The sequence below is a fragment of the Lissotriton vulgaris genome, chromosome 3_1 (genome assembly GCF_964263255.1).
Source record: "Lissotriton vulgaris chromosome 3_1, aLisVul1.2, whole genome shotgun sequence".
NCBI lineage: Eukaryota > Metazoa > Chordata > Amphibia > Caudata > Salamandridae > Lissotriton > Lissotriton vulgaris.
In genome coordinates, this window is record NC_141689.1 from 547,227,794 (window position 1) to 547,250,584 (window position 22,791).

General features: G+C 42.8%; 1 protein-coding gene across 1 annotated transcript in view; it reads right to left on the reverse strand.

Annotated features, from left to right (window-relative positions):
- The window catches only part of LOC147726768 (baculoviral IAP repeat-containing protein 1-like), a 1,009,320-nt gene that overhangs the window by 318,792 nt on the left and 667,737 nt on the right, over positions 1-22,791 (reverse strand). Inside the window, exon 7 of the mRNA XM_086960810.1 lies at positions 5,382-5,555. Coding sequence (XP_086816936.1) covers positions 5,382-5,555 — 174 coding nt within the window. The remainder of the gene's footprint in view (positions 1-5,381; positions 5,556-22,791) is intronic.

The following is a 22,791-nucleotide window of genomic DNA, read 5'->3' on the forward strand; positions in this document are numbered from 1 at the left end:
AGTGCTCTCGGCAGCTCTCATAGAAATCCTACAGCCTAGAAGGCGGAAACACTGTTTATGCTAAGCGGTATCACTCTTTGGGTAACACCGTGGGCCTACCTGAGTGAAGCTATGCGAAAGGACAGGCCGCAAAGAGGGGCACAACAGACCAGAATTGACCACTGTATGGCACAGGGCAACGACCCTGGATGGTATTGCTACAAGACTCCCTCTGCAGGCAGATATGCCAAAAGCGGATCCCACTGGAGCGCAGATCCTCACGGCCATCGAGGCCTCAACGGCAGTAGTACGAGCTAAAATAGAGGCAGTCTCCCTAGATTTGGGCCTATTGAGAGTGGACCTTCGGACAGTAGTGGATCGCTCTATAGCTACAGAGCAAACTGCCTTGAAAACATCATTCTTAGACCTCTCAGCAAAGACTGTGACTCTAGAACGCAGAGTCGAAGCCACAGAGGGACGCTTTCGGAGATGCAACTTGCAATTTGCCAGTTTTCCGGAGGGGGCTGAAGGAAGAACCCCTGAGCAGTTCCTAAAGAAGTGGATTAAAGACACTTCCGGATGCTCCCCTCTCCGCTTTGTTTTTAATTTGAAAGAGCCCATCAGGAGATGACCCCGATCCCGCTGGCTGGTGCTGCGCCTCGTACTCTCATAGCTAAAATTCAAAATCACAGAGACCGAGACTGTATCCTCCGAGAAGTCCAACGGGGTGGGTGATCCCAACTTTGAAAATCATACTACACGTATATTCCCAGACTACATGTGGCTGGTCCAGCAACAGAGGATGTCTTTCATAAGTGTGAAACAGAAGCTAAGAGCTATGCAATTACAATATATGTTGCTCTACCCAGATAAGCTAAAAGTAATGCAAGAAAGGCTGCTCTCATTTCTTCACTATCCCGGAGGCAGTGTGGGACTGGCTGGAGGTATGAAGCAAGGGGTGGCCTTTACATTCGAGAAACGCAACTGCTTCATCCAGAGGCACGCAATTCTCCCGTAGGTCCAGCATGCACCGACAATATAAAAAACAATCTTCCCGCTCATCTCAGAGGATAGTAGTACGGCAGGATGGATCCTTATAACTGGAGAGATCTACCTTGGACAGAGAGGACAGATGTTTGCCTCACATTGATCCGACACAGTTGCAAATTGAGCGAGAGGAGGCCAGGGCGCTGTTGGAGGTGGTGACTGCATCTAATTCAGACACCAGCACCAGAGATGTTGTGGAAGATATGCACAGACAGAGGATCCCATACCTACTGAGTCCCCGGCCCCTTGCCTACGAATGGACACAGATGGCGCTGTAACAGGCGTGAGGTTTGGACGGTGTGAGCATTGGTGACCGGCTGTGGGTATATATGGAACACATATACTGGGAGTGGCCAGGTGTTTCATGTGGGAAGGTGGGAGAGGCACTGTGCGATTACACAGATCTTGAGTGAGTGTTCTTGAGTGAATGTGTGCTTGTCTTTGTGGCAGGGGGAGGAGGGCTCGGCCGGGGTTTCACCTGGTGCCCCGCTGCATGCCTTCTTCTACCCGGCACAATATGGATTCTGGCTGACTGAAGTGAGTCTGAAGATTACAAGTGAGATCAGATTTGCATGTCACATTCATTGTTAATAGTTGATTATATTCTGTTGGAATTTGATTTTTAAGTATGAATTCTTCATTTGGACGCATGATTGGGAAGGTAAGATTTGTTCATTCAGTGTTTACTTGGGGGTGGGAGATGGGTTATCATTTTTTATAGTTATTTTTGCTGTCAGTAACGGCGGAACATAGGAGACAAAATAACGTTGTACAATAACTGGACTGAGGGCACAGTTTAAAATTGTAACATGGAATGTATGGGACCTGAACTCCTTTATTAAAAGATATAGAGTATACACTTACCTTCGCCGTCATGGCATACATATAGCAATGCTACTGGAAAGACATCAGTCGGATTCTGGGGTATCCAAGATCCCCAAAAAATGGAGGAGTCAGATGTTCGCTGCAACTTACTCCACATATTACAGAGGGGTAATTACGTGGGTAGCCTCATAGGTACTGTTCAACCTCATTAACAGTGAGGCCGACGTAGAGGGAAGATATGTCCTGATACATGCTGAGCTAAATGGTAGGGAGGTCTGCCTGCTAAATATTTATGCTCCCAATGTAGATTATCGTGATTTTTTTCTGCATTCGGAGGTCCGACCTTCTGCCATTTGAGAGTACACCGGTAGTATGGGCTGGGGACTTTAACTGTGTTTTGGATAGTTCCTTAGATAGGCATCCCCCTAGGGTATCCTCTAAACCGAATATGACAGATGCACTCCGGGGTTCATGGACCGACTAGGATACATGGCACACAATGCACCCACCTCTGCACATAAGGTTTTTAGTAGACTGCATCAATTCTTATTCTCGATACAGTCGATGGCATTGCATACACAGGTGCTAGGATGATACCTTTTGGACCATGCTCCTGTACATGTAATGGTATACCTGTAGAATATTTCTGAACAAATGCGGACATCCTACTTCCTTGACTCCTGGAAACCCTGTAGGAGGCCAGGAGGGAAAGACTCTTACCACCATCAATGAAAGAGGCACAGATAGTTATGCTTCCTGAACCGTGTGGGAAACCAAGCATGCCAGGCTCATATCGACTGTTATCAATGCTGGGCGTAGATATGAAAATACTGGCAAAAGCAGTCACAATGCATTTTTGTAGGGTTTCATGCAAGGCTGCGGCACACACATACATTTACGAAGGTTGTCCCACGTCCTGCACGCCATGGAAAATATGGACAACAGCGCTGCTGTGCTAGCTTTAGACATTGAAAAGGCGTTCGATACCTACAATGGAACTACTTCTGGGAATTGTCGAAGAGAATGGGCCTCAGCCATGAATATTTCTCCTGGGTGCGCCATCTATACAATTTACTGACTGCTAGGGTACAGAATGGTGGGGTAATCTCTGACATTTCTCAATTGAACGGGGCACAAGACAAGGATGCCTTCTGTCCCCGCCCTTGTTTACCCTGGCAATTAGTGATTAGACTATGAAGGGACATGAATCGTTGGGGCATTCAGTTGGGTGGCCGGGTACATGTTGTATCCCTATATGCAGATGATGCCTTACTATATCTAAACCACCCAGAGAAGGTAACGCCCATTCTCCTAGAAATCCTATTGGGTTTTGGCACAGTGTCTGGACTGAAAGTCAATAAACTGAAATCAGTCCTATTCCCACTTGCCAAGCTAATAAATGTAGAGGTGGCTGACCTCTCCCCAGCGGAGTTCCAATGGAAATGTGACCATTTCAGCCATCTGGGGATCTAGGTAGCATATTTGTCAGATGTGCAATATGCAATGAACATGGGGGCAGTGACTACAGGTTTACAGTCAACCATTAACTTCTGGAATCACCTCCCTCTTTCCATCATTGGTTGAGTAGCCCTGGCCGGGATAGTGCTCCTACCATGCTGCCTGTACACTCTGCAGAATCCCTTCTGCATCCTCCCCAGATCTCCCTTCGAGACCCTTAATAGCCTCCTGCTATAACTTGTTTGGGCTGGAAAGTGCTGTAGAGTAAAACTGGAGATTCTGAAACTTGACACTGAACAGGAGGGGGCTGGGCCCCCCAGACCATCGCCCTTCTCCAATATTCTAAGCTCTGGTGGGTTGAGGGTCCTAATGTGGAGATGGACCTCCTAGCGGAGTGGGGACCAGAGAAAAGTTTACCAACATATCTCATAACCCCCGGAATGCCAGTTTGTGGTACGTCAGGTTGCGGGAGCATGGGAACGAGCGGTCACACTGGTGCTGCGTAGGGTGCCATATGCATGAGCACTACCATTGCAATGACTGCATCATTTATGCCATATACAAATTGTAATGGATTTGATGAGGTGGTTCGAGGGGGCGTACCTTACTATGGGAGACCTATTTTGAAATGAGTCTTTCCTCTCATTTGATGAAGTGCAGGAATGCTCCTGGGTCCCAGGAGGGCATTTTTTACAATATGCAAAACTCTCACGCACTATGCATGAGATATGGACTTTCTTCCCCAAGGAAGCAACGGGGTCCCACACTTTGCTGGCGATTTTAGACCCAGGCATCCACAGGGGATTGATCTCCCTTTTATACCAAACAATTAAGGCTGCCCACAGTGTCGACGTCTCTCACGTTTGTGATAGATGACTGACAGACCTACCACTACCCCTCACAGACAGTGAAAGGAAACAAGCGTTTGCACAGGTCCCGGAAGTGGCCAGCAACGCTCGCTTCAAACCTATACAATTCCATTATCTGCACAGCACATACATGACTCCTCTCAGATTAGCATGCATCCATGCGTGCGCTCCTCTGAATGGCCCTCAGCTTTGGCATTAATGGTCAGGGGTATTTGAGAACCTTCAAGAGGTGCTAGGCCTTCGGAACGGGGAAACAATTAAGCATTGCCTTCTAGGGGTCTTACCGACCTCAAAGTCAAGGACCAGAATACAATATAAATTTGCAAACCTGGGACTGGTGATCGCTAGGCGCTGCATAGGAATACACTGGACACAGTCCATGCCCCCTACACTGCCTAAATGGATAGCTGATATGTGTAAATGGGGAGTGCATTTGCGTATAGTCCGTATGGATGAAAAAGCTGAATGAGGTCTCAAAACATTGGGATTATTGCAGAATAAATTACAGACTCCTGGGCAGGCAGATGTGGGACCGGATACCCACTCACAGACTGGGCGCCCTGGACCAAAGACCGGAAATGGTGGTGGTTCCCTTGATAGCCCACATAATACGAACCAACAAAGAAATCTTTAGGCTTCTCAGGCGATGAGGGAACCAGACTGGTCACTGCAGGGGGATCAAAACTGAGATCTTATTTTGAGGAGGTGCATGTTACCTCCTACGGCCTGCGATGCAACCTCACTATACATTGTGGGGGATACACAAGAAAAGGGCCCGGTGCCTTGTTACTCAGTACACCAAAGGTTCATTTGAGGAGGAGTAGGGATGGATATAACTGTAAAATCACATCAGTCATTGATGTCAGGAGATATGGAGGTGTGCTGCTCTTCCAAATGCCCGCCAGTGTTTGCTTCTTCCTTTTAAACGGTATGTGTTTATTGATAACTGTATTGCTGTTATTCACATATCTAAAAAATAGGGATGTGCAGCTTTTTAAATATTTTGCCTATAATACATGTTTTGGCATAAACTGTCACATGCTCAAAAAGAAAACTAAGAAAAACAATTATGCACTGTTTATGCGATATATGCTTGTAGTGTATATCGCTGCTACATGTATCCCGAAACAAAAAACAAGTTTAAAAAAAAGTCATCCACAGTACACAAATCATGTTTCAAACCAACAGGAACATGAAACCTACTTAGCCTATGACAGCTTTCCTTTCCAATCCATACTCCGATGAGTGCTAGTTTCTCCAAGTTATAGCATTTATTCAACTTGGTGAGTTTTTCACCAGACATCATGCAACCATTATGCAGTTCCAAGGAGAGCTCCTTCAAGCAGGTGAAGTGGTCCAGTTCCATTAAAATATGTTCTGCAAATAATAAAGAAAATTAATAACTACTGTCTTTGAATGTATAAAGGTTGCAGGGCATAAAGAGGCATGCAATTCTGAACAAATGATATAACAATATATATATCTGTATATGTATAATATATATATATATATATATATATATATATATATATATATATATATATATATATATATATATATATATATATACATGTGATCAAGACCAGGGTTCCCGGTCGAAACGTGTCATGTCTGCTAATATCGGAATAAAGCACTGAAATTGAAGTACTTGCTGTGTGGTGGTCCGTTCCTGGTCTCGTGTCTCCAAGGGAGGAGGAAAGGCATACTACTATCAGGACTGTGTCAGCGAGTCGTGGGGTCCGCGTCTTCTTTTCCCCGTTGTGGAGGTTTGGAAGAAAAGTGTGCTGATATACATATATATATATATATATATGCAAAAAAGAAGGAGAGAACTCTGGGTAGTTCCCAAGTTTAGGTGGAAAGCAGCCCCTGTTAGAGCACTCTCAACACCAGCGACACTCTAGATCTGCTCTGTTTTTCTATCAAAGTTTTTAAGCATAGGATTAGCACAGTGCTATCCAAGCCGAGATAGAAAATGACAAAGTCTTTTGCAATTTAAACAGCAAAGTCTTTAAGCATAGGACTAGTACAGAGCTGTCCTTGCCGAGCTGTAAAATTACAAAAGCCATTTATCACTCCAGGCACAATATTACAGCTTTGAATTAGTGAAATACCAACTCAAGCCAACCTGAAATGAGTAAAAGCAACCCCTGACACAGTGTTTCGCTCTAATTATAGCTCTTCAGAGAGGTATAGCTTTGTCCAGACACAAGGGAGCAGCCAATATTAAGACAAACAAAACCCTTTCAGGCATAGAGTGACGCATAAATTACGCAAAAAAGAAGGAGAGAACTCTGGGTAGTTCCCAAGTTTAGGTGGAAAGCAGCCCCTGTTAGAGCACTCTCAACACCAGCGACACTCTAGATCTGCTCACCTCAAATGTCTGTTTTTCTATAAAAGTTTTTAAGCATAGGATTAGCACAGTGCTATGCAAGCCGAGATAGAAAATGACAAAGTCTTTTGCAATTTAAACAGCAAAGTCTTTAAGCATAGGACTAGTCAGTGCTGTCCTTGCCGAGCTGTAAAATTACAAAAGCCATTTATCACTCCAGGCACAATATTACAGCTTTGAATTAGTGAAATACCAACTCAAGCCAACCTGAAATGAGTAAAAGCAACCCCTGACACAGTGTTTCGCTCTAATTAGAGCTCTTCAGAGAGGTATAGCTTTGTCCAGACACAAGGGAGCACCCAGTATTAAGTCAAACAAAACCCTTTCAGGCATAGAGTGACGCATAAATTATGCAAAAAAGGAGAGAACTCTGGGTAGTTCCCAAGTTTAGGTGGAAAGCAGCCCCTGTTAGAGCACTCTCAACACTGTACTGTACATAATTTATGCGTCACTCTCTATCTCTCTCTCTCTCTCTCTCTCTCTCTCTATATATATATATATATATATATATATATATATATATATATATATATATATATATATATATATCAGCACACTTTTCTTCCAAACCTCCACAACGGCGAAAAGAAGGCGCAGACCCCATGACTCGAGGTAGGAAATGATTTTATTAATCCAACCTTCTTTGTTGACGCGTTTTGAGCATCAAGTGCTCTTGATCACACAGTGAACGCAGCATCAGCCTTCTTTTTATACTATTTCATAGTGAAAAAAACACACACCCTGTGAAAATCACATGACCTTTGACATGGACATAGAAAGAGTGTCGCTGATGTAACTTCTATTCAGTATGTGATCATTATGCATTTTTCACTATGTTGCACTAATATCAGCATGAATGCTTTGCAATATATACATCGTTTCATTGTTGAACAGTCAAACACTTAATATTCCCAGCATAAATGCTGTAATAAGAGCACAATCATATAAAGTGACAAAGTGCAATGTATACATCGGGTTAAATAACAAATATATAAATATATCAAACATTATTAAATCAATGCCTATATTTATGTCAGTTAAAAAATAATCCAAATATATACATAATTTAATATATATATATATATATATATATATATATATATATATATATATAACCATTTCTCGTATAAAAAATATATATATTTTAATAAAAGATTCCTGCATGAATGCAAAGATTCCCGTAAATTCATCTATTATGCATTTATCCACTCTACTGCAAGTGAGAACTGTTCACAACAATACAACTAAATCATAGAGACAAGCTGCTACATAAAGATAATTGCGCTTCTTGTCCATTACATATGTGATTAATTAAATCAACTTATGTGCAGAAATTGTGTTCATAAATTCTTAATAAACCAAACATGCCTACTAAATTATGCTCTATAAACAATAAATCCTACCAAAGGTGTATGTTACACAAATTATACAGTGACTTGACTTTTAAAAGAAAGTAGACTGGTTGACAGAGAAATACTTATTATTGGGCTAATTTTGTTCATACTGGCTGACCAATCTAAGCAAGCGAACTGTACAGATGCCTAGCAGCTAAAAATACTAACACTAATATGGTATGGGCAACCTTAACCCTAAACAGATCTTACAAGAGTCACCATCGTTTTATATGCACATTTCATTTATAATCAACACATTACAGGAAGTGATGCAAATCTTCTGTTGTGTTCAATCCATTTGGTTGTTTACTATCCAGCTCAACTATGTACCCAGGTTCCTTACGCCTCAGCATTTTATCTCTATCACCCCCTCTCCTAAGAGGTGCAATTGCGTCAATTACAAAATAAGATAAACATGATAAATCATTATTGTGTGTTGCTTTGAAGTGACGAGCGGCAGGGTAACTCTTATCATTATTTACAATTGCCCTCAGATGCTGCAAAATCCGGGCATGCACCTGTAGCTTCGTGCTGCCCACATACCGCAAGCCACAGGTGTACACCAGGACATACACAGCATAATCAGTATGGCAATTGTAATTACCTCTAATCGCAGTTTTGGCTGTGGAGAATGGGGTTTCGTAGTGGGTGGTAGTGATGCCGAATTTACATGCTCTACATAGGGAACACTTGTAAAACCCATCTTTAGGTTTTAACCAGGTACTGCCACTACCTAGTTCAGGACTTGCTTTCACTAAGTTGTTACGCATACTCTTCGCTTTCCTGAAAGTGATGGTCGGGTTATCAGGTAATCTGCAGCTTAAAACTCCATCGGGTTTGAGGATCGGCCAATTTTTCTTGATGATTCCTTTGATAATACGTTCTTGTTTACTGAACGTTAATATTAAACGAGGGGCCTCATCAGCAGTCACTGCGTTGGTATTTTTAGGTGTTAATAGCGAATCCCTAGGTCTTTCACGTGCTTTCACCAATGCTTTAGTTAGGGTTTGGTTGCTATATCCCCTTGCCTTGAGACGTTCCATCATCTTGTTGGCCCCTTCCTCAAAACTTTGTGTGGAGCTATAAATCCTTTTTAGGCGTAAGAGTTCACCATACGGTATACTCTCTATGAGGTGCCTGGGATGCCCACTGCTGGCACGCAAAATGCTATTGCCAGCTGTGGTTTTACAGGACATAGATGTTTCACATTTGCCCTCTCTAATCTCAATCTGTACATCCAAAAATTCTGAATTGAATTTGCTGACCTTGGATGTAAAAAAGAGAATATGTGTATTCGCATTTAGCTGATCTACAAATTTTAGAGCACTGGATTCCTCTCCTTCCCATATGCAAAAAATATTGTCAATGAAACGCATCCAATAACGTACATTGTTAAAACCTGGGGTGACGATGAGATCCCGCTCCATTCTATTGTGACTATAATACTCACAGGATCTCTGCCCCAAGTAGTGTTGTATGGCTTCCACACCTTCGGTATGGTAGATGCTGGTGTATAGCGATTCTATGTCTAGTGTCAACATACACCAGCCACCTTGCCAATAAATCAGGCGCAGTTTATTCAAAAAGTCACCAGTGTCCTTGATATAACTGGGCAAATTTTTTATCATATCCTGTAAATAAAAATCAATGTACTTGGAAATGTTCTCACTGATACTGTTGATTGCAGAGATTATAGGCCTGCCAGGGGTCGGAGTTTGCTGCTTGTGAATTTTAGGTATTAAATACAAACTCAGAATCACAGGATTTTCTGAGTGCAAAAAATTGTACTCAGTTGATGATATTAATCCTTCCCTTTTATATGTGGCCAAACACTTCTTTAAATGATCCTTTGCTCTGTTATATTCCATTCCATTGGATCTAGTGTAGCAATCGCCATTTTCTAGTTGCCTCATAGCCTCTGCAATATAATCTGTCTTCTGCCACAGTACAATGTTTCCACCCTTGTCGGAATTATTAATCACAATTTAATTGTTAGCACTGAGTTTGTTCACCAAGTTAACATATTGTCTGTCCTTGTACGATTGAACGCTTCTCTGACCATTGACCTTCCGATTCAGTGTTTTAAGATCTTCAATTACACACTCATGAAAATATCAACGGCGTCTTTAGGCATCATCGGTATGAATGTGCTTTTGACTTTGAAAGGACTCTCTCCTGCTCCTTTTTGTCCGATGCCCACTCCATGTAATTGTGTCTGGGCATTACGAATTGCCATTCCTTTTTCATTTTCTTTGTTGGATATCTCTGTATCAGACGATTCCCCCAAATCACATAGGGCTAATAGTAATTTGGCGTTAGCCGCAGCCGCAATCTGAGGTTTGGTACGTGGATGTAGAGGAGCTGCACCCTCTTCTTGCTCTATGCTCGTGCCGGATTTGATGGTGAAAAACTTTTTCAGTTTTAACTTCTGTATGTAACAAGAAATATCAGCCCTTGACTTTGTGTAACTAAAAGCACTTTCAGGGCAAAAATACAGACCTAGAAACAAAAGCTGTTCTTCAGCTGCTGTTAAGGTCTCTGTCGACAGGTTGGTAATGGTGCAGTCCTTTAATTTTTCTTTTTGTACCAAGTTTTCTTCTTTTGTACGGGTTTTCCGACATTTCCTCCTGGCACTACTCCGTTTTCCGGGGTGGTGCAACCCAGCGGCAGGACCGCCGCTAATATATTGCAGCTCCGTTGGGTTGTCCAAGTAGCGGGTTGCACTCGAGCCTGCGTGCGCCTTCCCCAAAGCGTTTATTGGTATGGGCATATAACCCCACAGAGCTGTAATACATTAGCCGATGTCCTGCCGCTGGGTTGCACCACCCCGGAAAATGGGGGCCACGAGACTCACTATTCAAGGAGTCGCGTATGTGGAGCTGCGCGATGGATAAGAACAGGAGTGTTGTTTGGGGCTCATGGTAGAGCCTTTGGAACGAGCAGTAAATTGAAAGGGCATCCATCCAGGACATATGGACTACATCTCCCATGAGCACAATGTGTGTTTTCATAAAGGGAGGTGGTAGACGTCGTGCACTTTACTGCTGACCCCTGATGAGGAAAATAAATTTCCGAAACGCGTCGGGCCTATTTCAAACACGCAACTGCCCATACCAATAAACGCTTTGGGGAAGGCGCACGCAGGCTCGAGTGCAACCCGCTACTTGGACAACCCCACGGAGCTGTAATACATTAGCGGCGGTCCTGCCGTTGGGTTGCACCACCCCGGAAAACGGGGGCCAAGAGACTCGCTATTCAAGGAGTCGCGTATGTGGAGCTGCGCGATGGATAAGGACAGGTGTGTTGTTTGGGGCTCATGGTAGAGCCTTTGGAACGAGCAGTAATTTGAAAGTGCGTCCATCCAGGACATATGGACTACATCTCCCATGAGCACAATGTCTGTTTTCATAAAGGGAGATGGTAGATGTCGTGCACTTTACTGCTGGCCCCTGATGAGGAAAATAAATTTCCGAAACGCGTCGGGCCTATTTCAAACACCCAACTGCCCATACCAATAAACGCTTTGGGGAAGGCGCATGCAGGCTCGAGTACAACCTGCTACTTGGACAATCCCACGGAGCTGTAATACATTAGCGGCGGTCCTGCCGCTGGGTTGCACCACCCCAGAAAACGGGGGCCACGAGACTCGCTATTCAAGTAGTCGCGTATTTGGAGCTGCGCGATGGATAAGGACAGGAGTGTTGTTTGGGGCTCATGGTAGAGCCTTTGGAACGAGCAGTAATTTGAAAGTGCATCCATCCAGGACATATGGACTACATCTCCCATGAGCACAATGTGGTTTTTCATAAAGGGAGATGGTAGACGTCGTGCACTTTACTGCTAGCCCCTGATGAGGAAAATTAATTTCCGAAACGCGTCGGGCCTATTTCAAACACGCAACTGCTCATACCAATAAACGCTTTGGGGAAGGCGCATGCAGGCTCGAGTGCAACCCGCTACTTGGACAACCCCACGGAGCTGTAATACATTAGCGGCGGTCCTGCCGTTGGGTTGCACCACCCCGGAAAACGGGGGCCAAGAGACTCGCTATTCAAGGAGTTGCGTATGTGGAGCTGCGCGATGGATAAGGACAGGTGTGTTGTTTGGGGCTCATGGTAGAGCCTTTGGAACGAGCAGTAATTTGAAAGTGCGTCCATCCAGGACATATGAACTACATTTCCCATGAGCACAATGTCTGTTTTCATAAAGGGAGATGGTAGATGTTGTGCACTTTACTGCTGGCCCCTGATGAGGAAAATAAATTTCCGAAACGCGTCGGGCCTATTTCAAACACCCAACTGCCCATACCAATAAACACTTTGGGGAAGGCGCACGCTGGCTCGAGTACAACCTGCTACTTGGACAATCCCACGGAGCTGTAATACATTAGCGGCGGTCCTGCCGCTGGGTTGCACCACCCCAGAAAACGGGGGCCACGAGACTCGCTATTCAAGTAGTCGCGTATTTGGAGCTGCGCGATGGATAAGGACAGGAGTGTTGTTTGGGGCTCATGGTAGAGCCTTTGGAACGAGCAGTAATTTGAAAGTGCATCCATCCAGGACATATGGACTACATCTCCCATGAGCACAATGTGGTTTTTCATAAAGGGAGATGGTAGACGTCGTGCACTTTACTGCTAGCCCCTGATGAGGAAAATTAATTTCCGAAACGCGTCGGGCCTATTTCAAACACGCAACTGCTCATACCAATAAACGCTTTGGGGAAGGCGCACGCAGGCTCGAGTGCAACCCGCTACTTGGACAACCACACGGAGCTGTAATATATATATATATATATATGTATATATATTACCTACTGGCGGTCGCCAGTAGGTAGTTATAGTTAGGACCTATTTTCCGTAGGAAATCCGCAACATTCTATTTGGAATAACTTTGATGCCAGGCGATGAATCTTCGCAAAATTTCCAAAACTTATGGCCAGCTACAGTCCGCTCCTATCCTGAAAGTCTCAGCGTGATTTGTAAAGCAGGGGCCGAGAAAAAAGGGTGGTCCCAAAACGTGTTTTCCCCATGCAGTTTTCCATAGGAACCTTTAATCACAGCTACAGCCCGAATTGCTGAACGGAATTGCACCATATTTGGCAGAAAGGTAGACCTTGGTTCAGATTTGTGCCTTTTTGTTAAATGGTATAAATCTGGTCAGTAGTTTTTTAGATAATAAAGGAAAAAACATACATATATATATCTGGGCGGAGCCTAACCACACATCTCATCGTGAGATCTGATTGGCTGTCAGCACTTCATCCAAGAAGTGTTGGCGGCCATCTTGGGACCAATATACATGATAGCACTTCATTAAAAAGCATTGCAGTTAATAGAAGTTTTTAAGACTTTAGTTACATTATAAATCATTTGTTGATGGTACCATACTCATTTTAGGAATTGTGCTGTGTTGCAAGGTGATTTTACCATGTGAAAAAGCATTCTGCTGGGATATCATGAATCATGTTTGAGAGAAAAGGTGATCTAATATGCTAAACTGAGAGCATATTTTCTGAAAATTCACATTATCTTTCTTAGTCATGTGAGAATGAAGTCTGACATTCTCAGTAAAACATGTACATCCAACAAGGGCAAAGACTGTTAGTTGATTCCTTTGTGTTCTACTGCAGCTTCCCAGAGTGTTCTAAAGAACAACTAGAGCACTAACAATCCTACTTATGACAAACATATGGCACACCGGAAGCCATCTTGACTGGAATAAAGTGGTAACTCTTAAAACATTTATTTAATGAAAAGGAACAACATGAGGGGGTTCATTTTGCCAAAGAAAGTATGATTAGTGCCGCAGAAAGAATAATTAGGGCACACTTTGAGTGACTTCTCAAAGCCTCTTCTATTTCGTTAAAAAAATTCTGACATGCAGACTGAAACATGCACTTTCAATACCTGCAGCAGACTTCCCTGGTGAGCAGTAGCTTTACTACAGTGATCTAATAAGCAACTAGAGTGCTAAAATTCTGAATTCATGGCAAATGTGTGTCACATCTGAATGCCTTCTTGATGGAATCAAAGTAAAAAACTTGAAAGTATTTCCTACTGAGGAGACTGTAGTTAATGAGGAAATTAGGAAGCTTCATAACAAATAAGTCTCCCAAGATGGCCACCAGCTACAAAAAATCCCAAATGTAGCACAAATATCACCCAGATATAGCCCAAGTATAGCCCAATGACAGAATATCCCAGAGTGTTCTAAAGAACAACTAGAGCGCTAACAGTCTTACTTATGACAAAAGTATGGCACACCTGAAGCCATCTTGATTGGAATAAAGTGGTAACACTGAAAACATTTAATTTGCAAAGGAATAAAATGAGGGGGTTCATTTTGCCATCGAAATTATGATTGGTGCTGCAGAAAGAAAAATTAGGGCACATTTCGACTTCTCAAATCCTCTTCTATTTCATTAAAAAATTCTGACATGCAGACTGAAACATGCACTTTGAATACCAACAGCAGACTTCCCTGGTGAGCAGAAGCTTTACTACAGTGATCTAATGAGCAACTAGAGTATTAACATTCAGAATTTTTGGCAAATGTGTGACACATCTGAATGCCCTCTTGATGGAACCAAAGTAAACAAGCATTGAAAATGCAATAGGTCTCACCCTCGCTTAAGTTAAAACAATTCTGTTTGTAATTAGGTGGCTTTTTAGCTCTGCTTTTATAAGTGTTTTTCAAATTTTCGTGTACATAACATGCATATGTATGCCTATATGTATATCTATGTATGCATTTATATTCGTATTTATATAGATATGCAGATGATATATTTGTTTATATATGTATGTATATATATATATATATATTCACTGAAAAAACCATAGGTTATAGACTATATATAGTTAGGAATTAGCCTTTAAAAAACCTTGGAAATTCACTGAAAAAACCATAGGTTTTAGGCCTTATATAGTTAGGAATTAACATATAAAAAACCATTGAAATTCCTCCTATATAGTTAGCTGGACATTTTATGGATATAAAACCAATGAAATTCAACATATAGTTAGTTGCACTAACTATATATTTCGCGCATCGGCAATCCCATGCTGATGATGTCACATATTACATCATTCATGACATGGTCAGTGACATCACTGATGACATCACTGATGACAGCTCAAATGACATCACTGATGACATCATCCGGTGTTTGTGTGTTTTTGTAAAGTTTAAATATGTTTTACATATTGAAGAATGAGAGGATGTATAAGAGTATGGATGAAGGATTTGATTGTATAAGTGAGTAAGTATGCGTTAGTATATCTTTGAAAATGTAAGCTGTTCTGTGTTTAACTGTATAGATGAAGTAATCAAAGTGTGATTGATTCTTTACAGGACTGAGTAGGTGTGTGAGTAACTCCATGGATGAGTGGCAGAGTGTGAGTGTCTGCATAGGTGTATGAGTGCATATGATAGTGTTGCAATGATGAGTGACTGTATGTACGAGTGACCTTATGGGTGAATGAATGAATGTGCATGTAGACGTAGGAATCAGTGAGTGGGTATGTAGTAAATGGTATTGGTGTGTCAATAGTTTCAAAAATGATACTCTGTATTTTACACCAGGTGTAACAGAGGTTAAATTAGAGTGTAAGGAGGTGCATTATATTATCACATGAAGTATATCATTAGTGGTGTGATTATTGATGTTAAATGAGCTGTCATCAGTGATGTCATCAGTGATGTCACTGACCATGTCATGAATTATGTAATATGTGACATCATCAGCATGGGATTGCGGATGCGCGAAATATATAGTTAGTGCAACTAACTATATGTTGAATTTCATTGGTTTTATATCAATAAAATGTCCAGCTAACTATATAGGAAGAATTTCAATGTTTTTTTATATGTTAATTCCTAACTATATAAGGCCTAAAACCTATGGTTTTTTCAGTGAATTTCCAAGGTTTTTTAAAGGCTAATTCCTAACTATTTATAGTCTATAACCTATGGTTTTTTCAGTGAATTTCAAAGGTTTTTTAAATGCTAATTCCTAACTATATAAGGCCTAAAACCTATGGTTTTTTCAGTGAATTTCAAAGGTTTTTTAAATGCTAATTCCTAACTATATAAGGCCTAAAACCTATGGTTTTTTCAGTGAATATATATATATACTAGCAGCCCGCACCAGCGTTGCCTGGGGTAGAAGCGGGCTGAGGGCTGCATTTCAGGTTTGCGTGCTCTCCCGCCCAGGCCCCTGCCTGCCACGACATTGTCTGTGTCCCGGACAATGTTGTGGCGGGCGGGGGCCAGTCTTTTTGTGTCACGATATTGTGTCCTAGGTTTGACATACATTGATTTCTTACATATCAATCACCAAGTCGCTCTCACACACCACTCATCAAGGAATCCTCACATAGGCTGTCCTCTTAAAACACACACACCACGCAATCATTAATCACTTAACATGGCAGCCTTACAAAGTACTCACCAAGTATTCCTCTTCACAGTACACCGAGCCCTTTACGTTATAGTAGGCCTTCTCCCTAAGAGTGGCACCAGGCTAGTGTGAAGACTCTCCCCCTCCCCCGCCTCCACATGAAGGAACTGTGCAATCTACTGAACTTGGCAACCGAAAGTTCACACAACCAAAGCTTTTGCACACTCAAATATTTACTTGTTTCAGGGATTAAAGGCACCATCAAGGTTTCCTTAAACAGTACCCATAGGAAAGGCTCGAGAATACCGTAAAAAGGTCCAGTTCTGATCCCCCTTCCTAATGCTGGAGCAGACCTGTAGCTTCACACACAAGCCTGCCCCTCAGACAGATAATAGATATTTTGATTAGAAGAAGTGATCTGGTCGTGAAGGGCTGTACTGCCCAAATGAGTCGCAGGCCTGTGGAGGGCAGGCCAGACAATGGTTGAGGAAGTTTATTATTCTAGCAAGATCAGAGACTGCTGCAGAAGTTAATGCCCACATCTAAAAAACATCTGCAGTTTTTGCTTCTCGTTCAAGTCCTAGTACCCATGGATACAACCGAGAGTTAAAGCGTTACAACTGTAAAACATCCTGAAGCACGGAATCATTAGCTTCTTACCCTGTGGTCCACGTTAACTGTGAAGACGGCTTGTTGGAAGTTAAGTCAACCGTACAATTACGTCCCTGGCACAGACACAGGGCGAGCAGTGAGAGCAGACTATGGCGCTCCATGACCCTGCACTACCCACTTCCGCACCCAGGATCGGTCACGCTCACACAACACCACCACCTTTTAAGGAGGAGCACATAGCTGCCAAGGTTTCAGATTGCTATGTGTGACATTTCCATAATGTCACTGTAATTATGAGTGACATTTCACCGACTATGAGTGACACTTTCTAGTGAGCAAAATCAAGCAGATTTAGACAAGCAAAACATTTAACTGTAAGAAATTGCACCCAACTGAGCAAAGAGAAACTAAGAAGATTTTAAAACTGCTGCTAACTACCAGAAATTGAAGGGCACTAACCGGAGACAGATTGTGTGAGTGCAAAATAGGTAGCCAAGTTTTTGGCTTATGTGAGGCATGTCCATGGAATTAGTGGACTTATGAATGACATTTAATTACCAAATGTTTAATATTCAGAGTAACACTTTCTCACGTAATGAGCTGCATGGAAAGAGAAATAACAAAAAATGTACACAATAAGTTCTAATAATATCTTGCAACTGGAGCTAACCCCATGAAATAAAAGGTTACACTTGCTTTATCATGCACTCTAAATATCTGCAGTTTTTGTGGCAGGCTATATTATACTATACGTAATACAATCGTGAAACAATTTGCATAATCATGTGCTTTAGGTTGCAGACTGGCTCGTCGTAGCACTATAATAAGAAGTAATTAGCATTACTGAGCCAAGAAGGACAAACTTCTGTTTCTCTGTGGTTACAGCTGCACTGAGCTGGAAATTGCCAGACATAATTTACCGCACTTATAACATGAATACAATTCGTACTGTGCGTGAACAAAAACTCCTGGGCTGGCTCATTCTGAAATGAATGGTTTGCACCAACTTGCATTGCTGCCTTGCATTGATAAGGAAATTCTGCAGAGCGGGACACACAGAGCCTCTAGACTCACCTGACGGGTGCCGGTAAACAAGTTCTTCTGCATGTACCAATGTGAGCGCTTGCCTTCACCACTTCCACTTCGTTTCTTCTCTTGTGACTGGGCTCTTCGGTTGGCTGGGCAGGGGCCAATGGGGCACGGGTTGCAACAGCAGTTGAATTATAGTGTGCCTGAGCAGAGACGTCTGATTTAAAAGGCTGTCTCTAGCGCCGTTCTGTGCTCTCTTCAGCAGCGGCAATAATAATTCCTCCGGCGGACCCACTGTCGGGTGGTCCGGTCGGGGGATAATTTTCATTTTCAATTTAGCGGTACTGGTAGAGCTGCCTGTGCCACTGCATTGCGAGCAGACAGTCATTGACGGGCAAACGGCGGAGCCAGTGGCGAGCGCGCAAGAAGAGGCGGCTGATTTAAAACTGAGGCTCAGCTGCTGAACGGTGCTGAGGGCGGCCAGTACACTTCAAAGCATCAAATGGCGCCGCGCGGCACTGGCCCGTTGCGGTGGCCTTTATAATGTATTTGGGTACACTGTGTCAGTAAATGTCCCCAAATAAATAATAAAGGCTGCCGCAACAGAACAGAGAAGCGCGGCTGCCGCCCTGAAAATAGTGCCGCCTGGGGCGGGCCGCCCCCCTCGTCCCCCCCCTAGCTACGCGAGTGATCTCGGGGGCCAAAACGAGGGGTGGGCACCCTCGATATTAAAATAAAAACATTGAAATAAAAGAGAGAAGCCCCCTAAGCCCCCCCCACCCAATTTTTTTTTCTGAAAAATTGCGGAGTGCGCTTATAGATATATAATTTATTTCGCTTTCAATTTTCTCAGGAACTACTGGAGGGATTTACACCATTTAACCAAAAGTGCGATCTGCGTAACAGACACTACCATTTTGACATGTTTGGTGTAATTCCCTTCAGTGGTTCAAGCTGTAGCCGAGTCTAAAGGTCCTTTGGAAATTAACATGAGGAAAACACGTTTTGGGAACCCCCTTTTATCTCGGCCCCCGCTTGACGAATCCCCCCCAAACTTTCAGGGATGGAGAGGAGCGGAGCGAGCCATCTTCTTTGAGAAATTTGCAAAGATTCATCAAATAGCGCCAAAGTTATTCCCAATAGAATGTTGAGGATTTCCTATGGAAACTAGGTCCTAACTATATATACCTATTGGCTACCGCCAGTAGGTAATATACACACATACATATATATAAATGCATATATATCTGTGCATATGTGTGCATGTAGAGACAGGTAAAGAGGCTAGAGGTAGAGAGGTAGAGAGCAAGAGGTAGAGAGTAGTAGAGAGAGCGGTAGAGAGATGTAGAGAGGTAGAGAGTAGAGAGTGAGTAATAGAGAGTAGAGAGTGAGTATTAGAGAGTAGTAGAGAGAGTAGCAGAGATTGAGTCGTAGAGAGCGAGTAGTAGAGATTAGTAGAGAGTGAGTAGTAGAGAGTGAGAAGTGGAGAGTGAGTACTAGAGAGTGAGTAGTAGAGAGTGGTTGAGAGTGAGTAGAAGAGAGATTAGTGGAGAGTAGTAGAGAGTGAGTAGTAGAGTGAGCAGTAGAGAGTAGTAGAGAGAGAGTAGTAGAGAGTGAGTACTAGAGAGTGAGCAGTAGAGAGTGAGTAGTAAAGAGTAGCAGAGAGTAGTAGAGAGTGAGTAGTAGAGAGTAGTAGAGAGTGAGTAGGAGAGAGTAGTAGAGTAGTAGAGAGTGAGCAGAGAGTGAGTAGTAGAGAGTGAGTACTAGAGAGTGAGTAGTAGAGAGTGGTTGAGAGTGAGTAGCAGAGAGATTAGTGGAGAGTAGTAGAGAGTGAGTAGTAGAGTGAGCAGTAGAGAGTAGTAGAGAGAGAGTAGTAGAGAGTGAGTACTAGAGAGTGAGTAGTAGAGTGAGTAGTAGAGAGTGAGTAGTAAAGAGTAGCAGAGAGTAGTAGAGAGTGAGTAGTAGAGAGTAGTAGAGAGTGAGTAGGAGAGAGTAGTAGAGTAGTACAGAGTGAGCAGTAGTGAGTGATTAGTAGAGAGTAGTGGAGTAGTAGAGAGTGAGTAGTAGACAGCAGTAGGGAGTGAGTATTAGAGTAAGTAGTAGAGAGCGAGTAGTAGAGAGCGAGTAGCAAGTACTAGAGAGAGTGTAGTAGAGTGAGTAGTAGAGAGTAATAGAGAGAGTAGTAGAGAATGAGTAGTAGAGAGAGTAGTAGAGAGGAGTAGATAGCGAGTAGTAGAGAGTGAGTAGTAGAGAGTAGTGGAGAGTGAGTAGTAGAGAGTAGTGGAGAGTGAGTAGTAGATTGAGTAGTAGAGAGTAGCAGAGAGTTAGTAGTAGAGAGTGAGTACTAGAGAGTGAGTAGTAGAGAGTGGTTGAGAGTGAGTAGTAGAGAGTAGTAGAGAGAGTAGTAGACAATGAGTAGTAGAGAGAGTAGTAGAGTAGTAGATAGGGTAGTAGAGTGAGTAGTAGAGAGTAGTAGATAGCAAGTAGTATAGAGTGAGTAGTAGAGAGTAGTGGAGAGTGAGTAGTAGAGTGAGTAGTAGAGAGTAGCAGAGAGTGAGTAGTAGAGCGTGAGTAGTAGAGAGTGGTTGAGAGTGAGTAGTAGAAGTAGTAGAGAGAGTAGCAGAGATTGAGTAGTAAAGAGTGAGTAGTAGAGAGTGAGTAGTAGAGAGTACTGGAGAGTGAGTAGTAGAGTGAGTAGTAGAGAGTAGCAGAGAGTGAGTAGTAGAGAGTGAGTACTAGAGAGTGAGTAGTAGAGAGTGGTTGAGAGTGAGTAGTAGAGAGTGAGTAGCAAAGAGAGTAGTGGAGAGTAGTAGAGAGTGAGTAGTAGAGTGAGCAGTAGAGAGTAGTAGAGAGAGAGAGTAGTAGAGAGTGAGTACTAGAGAGTGAGTAGTAGAGTGAGTAGTAGAGAGTGAGTAGTAAAGAGTAGAAGAGAGTAGTAGAGATTGAGTAGTAGAGAGTAGTAGAGAGTGAGTAGGAGAGAGAAGGAGAGTAGTAGAGAGTGAGCAGTAGAGAGTGAGTAGTAGAGAGTGAGTAGTAGAGAGTGGAGTAGTAGAGAGTGAGTAGTAGAGAGTGAGTAGGAGTGAGTAGGAGAGTAGTAGAGATTAAGCAGTAGAGAGTGAGTAGTAGAGAGTGAGTAGTAGAGAGTAGTGGAGTAGTAGAGAGTGAGTAGTAGAGAGCAGTAGGGAGTGAGTAGTAGAGTACATGGTAGAGAGTAGTACAGAGCGAGTAGTAGAGAGCGAGTAGTAGAGAGCGAGTAGCAAGTACTAGAGAGTGTAGTAGAGAGTGAGTAGTAGAGAGTAGTAGAGAGAGTAGTAGAGAATGAGTAGTAGAGAGAGTAGTAGAGAGTAGTAGAGTAGTAAAGAGTGAGTAGTAGAGTGAGTAGTAGAGAGTAGTAGATAGCGAGTAGTAGAGAGTGAGTAGTAGAGAGTGAGTAGTAGAGAGAGAGTAGTAGAGAGTAGGAGAGTTAATAGTAGAGAGTAGTAGAGAGTGAGTAGGAGAGAGTAGTAGAGAGTGAGCAGTAGAGAGTGAGTAGTAGAGAGTAGTGGAGTAGTAGAGAGTGAGTAGTAGAGAGCAGTAGAGAGTGAGTAGTAGAGAGCGAGTAGTAGAGAGTGAGTAGTATAGAGTAGTAGAGAGTGAGTAGTAGAGAGTAGTAGAGAGTGAGTAGTAGAGTGAGTAGTAGAGAGTAGTACAGTAGTAGAGAGTGAGTAGTAGAGAGTGAGTGGTAGAGAGTAGGTAGTTGAGAGAGTAGTTGGGAAAGTAGTAGAGTGGTTGAGAGTGAGTAGTGGAGAGCCAGTAGTAGAGAGTGAGCAGTGGAGGGTGAGTAGTAGAGACTAGTAGAGGGTGAGTAGTAGAGAGTGAATAGTAGAGAGTGAATAGTCTCGAGAGAGTAGTAGAGAGTAAGTAGTAGATAGTAGTAGAGTGAGCAGTAGAGAGTGAGTAGTAGTAGAGAGTAGTAGGGAGTGAGTAGTAGAGAGTGAGTGGTAGAGAGTAGTAGAGTGAGTAGTAGAGAGTAAGTAGTAGAGAGTGAGTAGTAGAGAATAGTAGAGAGTGAGTAGTAGAGAGTAGTAGTGAGTGAGTAGTAGAGAGTGAGTAGTAGAGAGAGAGTAGTAGAGAGTGAGTAGTAGAGAGTGAATTGTGGAAAGTAGGCGAGAGTGAGTAGTAAAGAGATATTAGTAGAGAGGTAGAGTAGTAGAGAGGTAGAGTCAGTAGTAGAGATTGAGTAGTGGAGAGTAGTAGACTAGTAGAGAGTGAGTAGTAGAGAGTAGTAGAGAGTGAGTAGTAGAGAGAGAGAGAGTAGTAGAGAGTAGAGAGTGAGTAGTAGAGAGTAGTCAGTCAGTCAGTCAGTGTCACTCAGTCAGTGTCAGTCAATCAGTGTCAGTCAGTGTCAGTCAATCAGTGTCAGTCAGTGTCAGTGAGTCAGTGTCAGTCAATCAGTGTCAGTCAGTGTCAGTCAGTCAGTGTCAGTCAGTCAGTTCAGTTCAAAAGCTTTATTCGGTTTGTTTTACACAACCATATAAACTGAGCATTTAAAAAAAAACACAAACAAAAAATATCAATACATGTTTACAAAATAAGCATCGCAAGCACAGGAATATTACGCTCCGCTTACAAGACAGTTTATAAGGAATTAATCAACGAGCCGACTCTCATAGTGACTTTAGCACCAAAAGGGAGAACACTATTAAATAAATACTTAAGAACAGTTGCAATAAATACTCCATATTAAAGTGCGTAGTGCAAGAAAGTAGCATAAGCAAGAGTCCAAATGTGCAAAATCGTAATC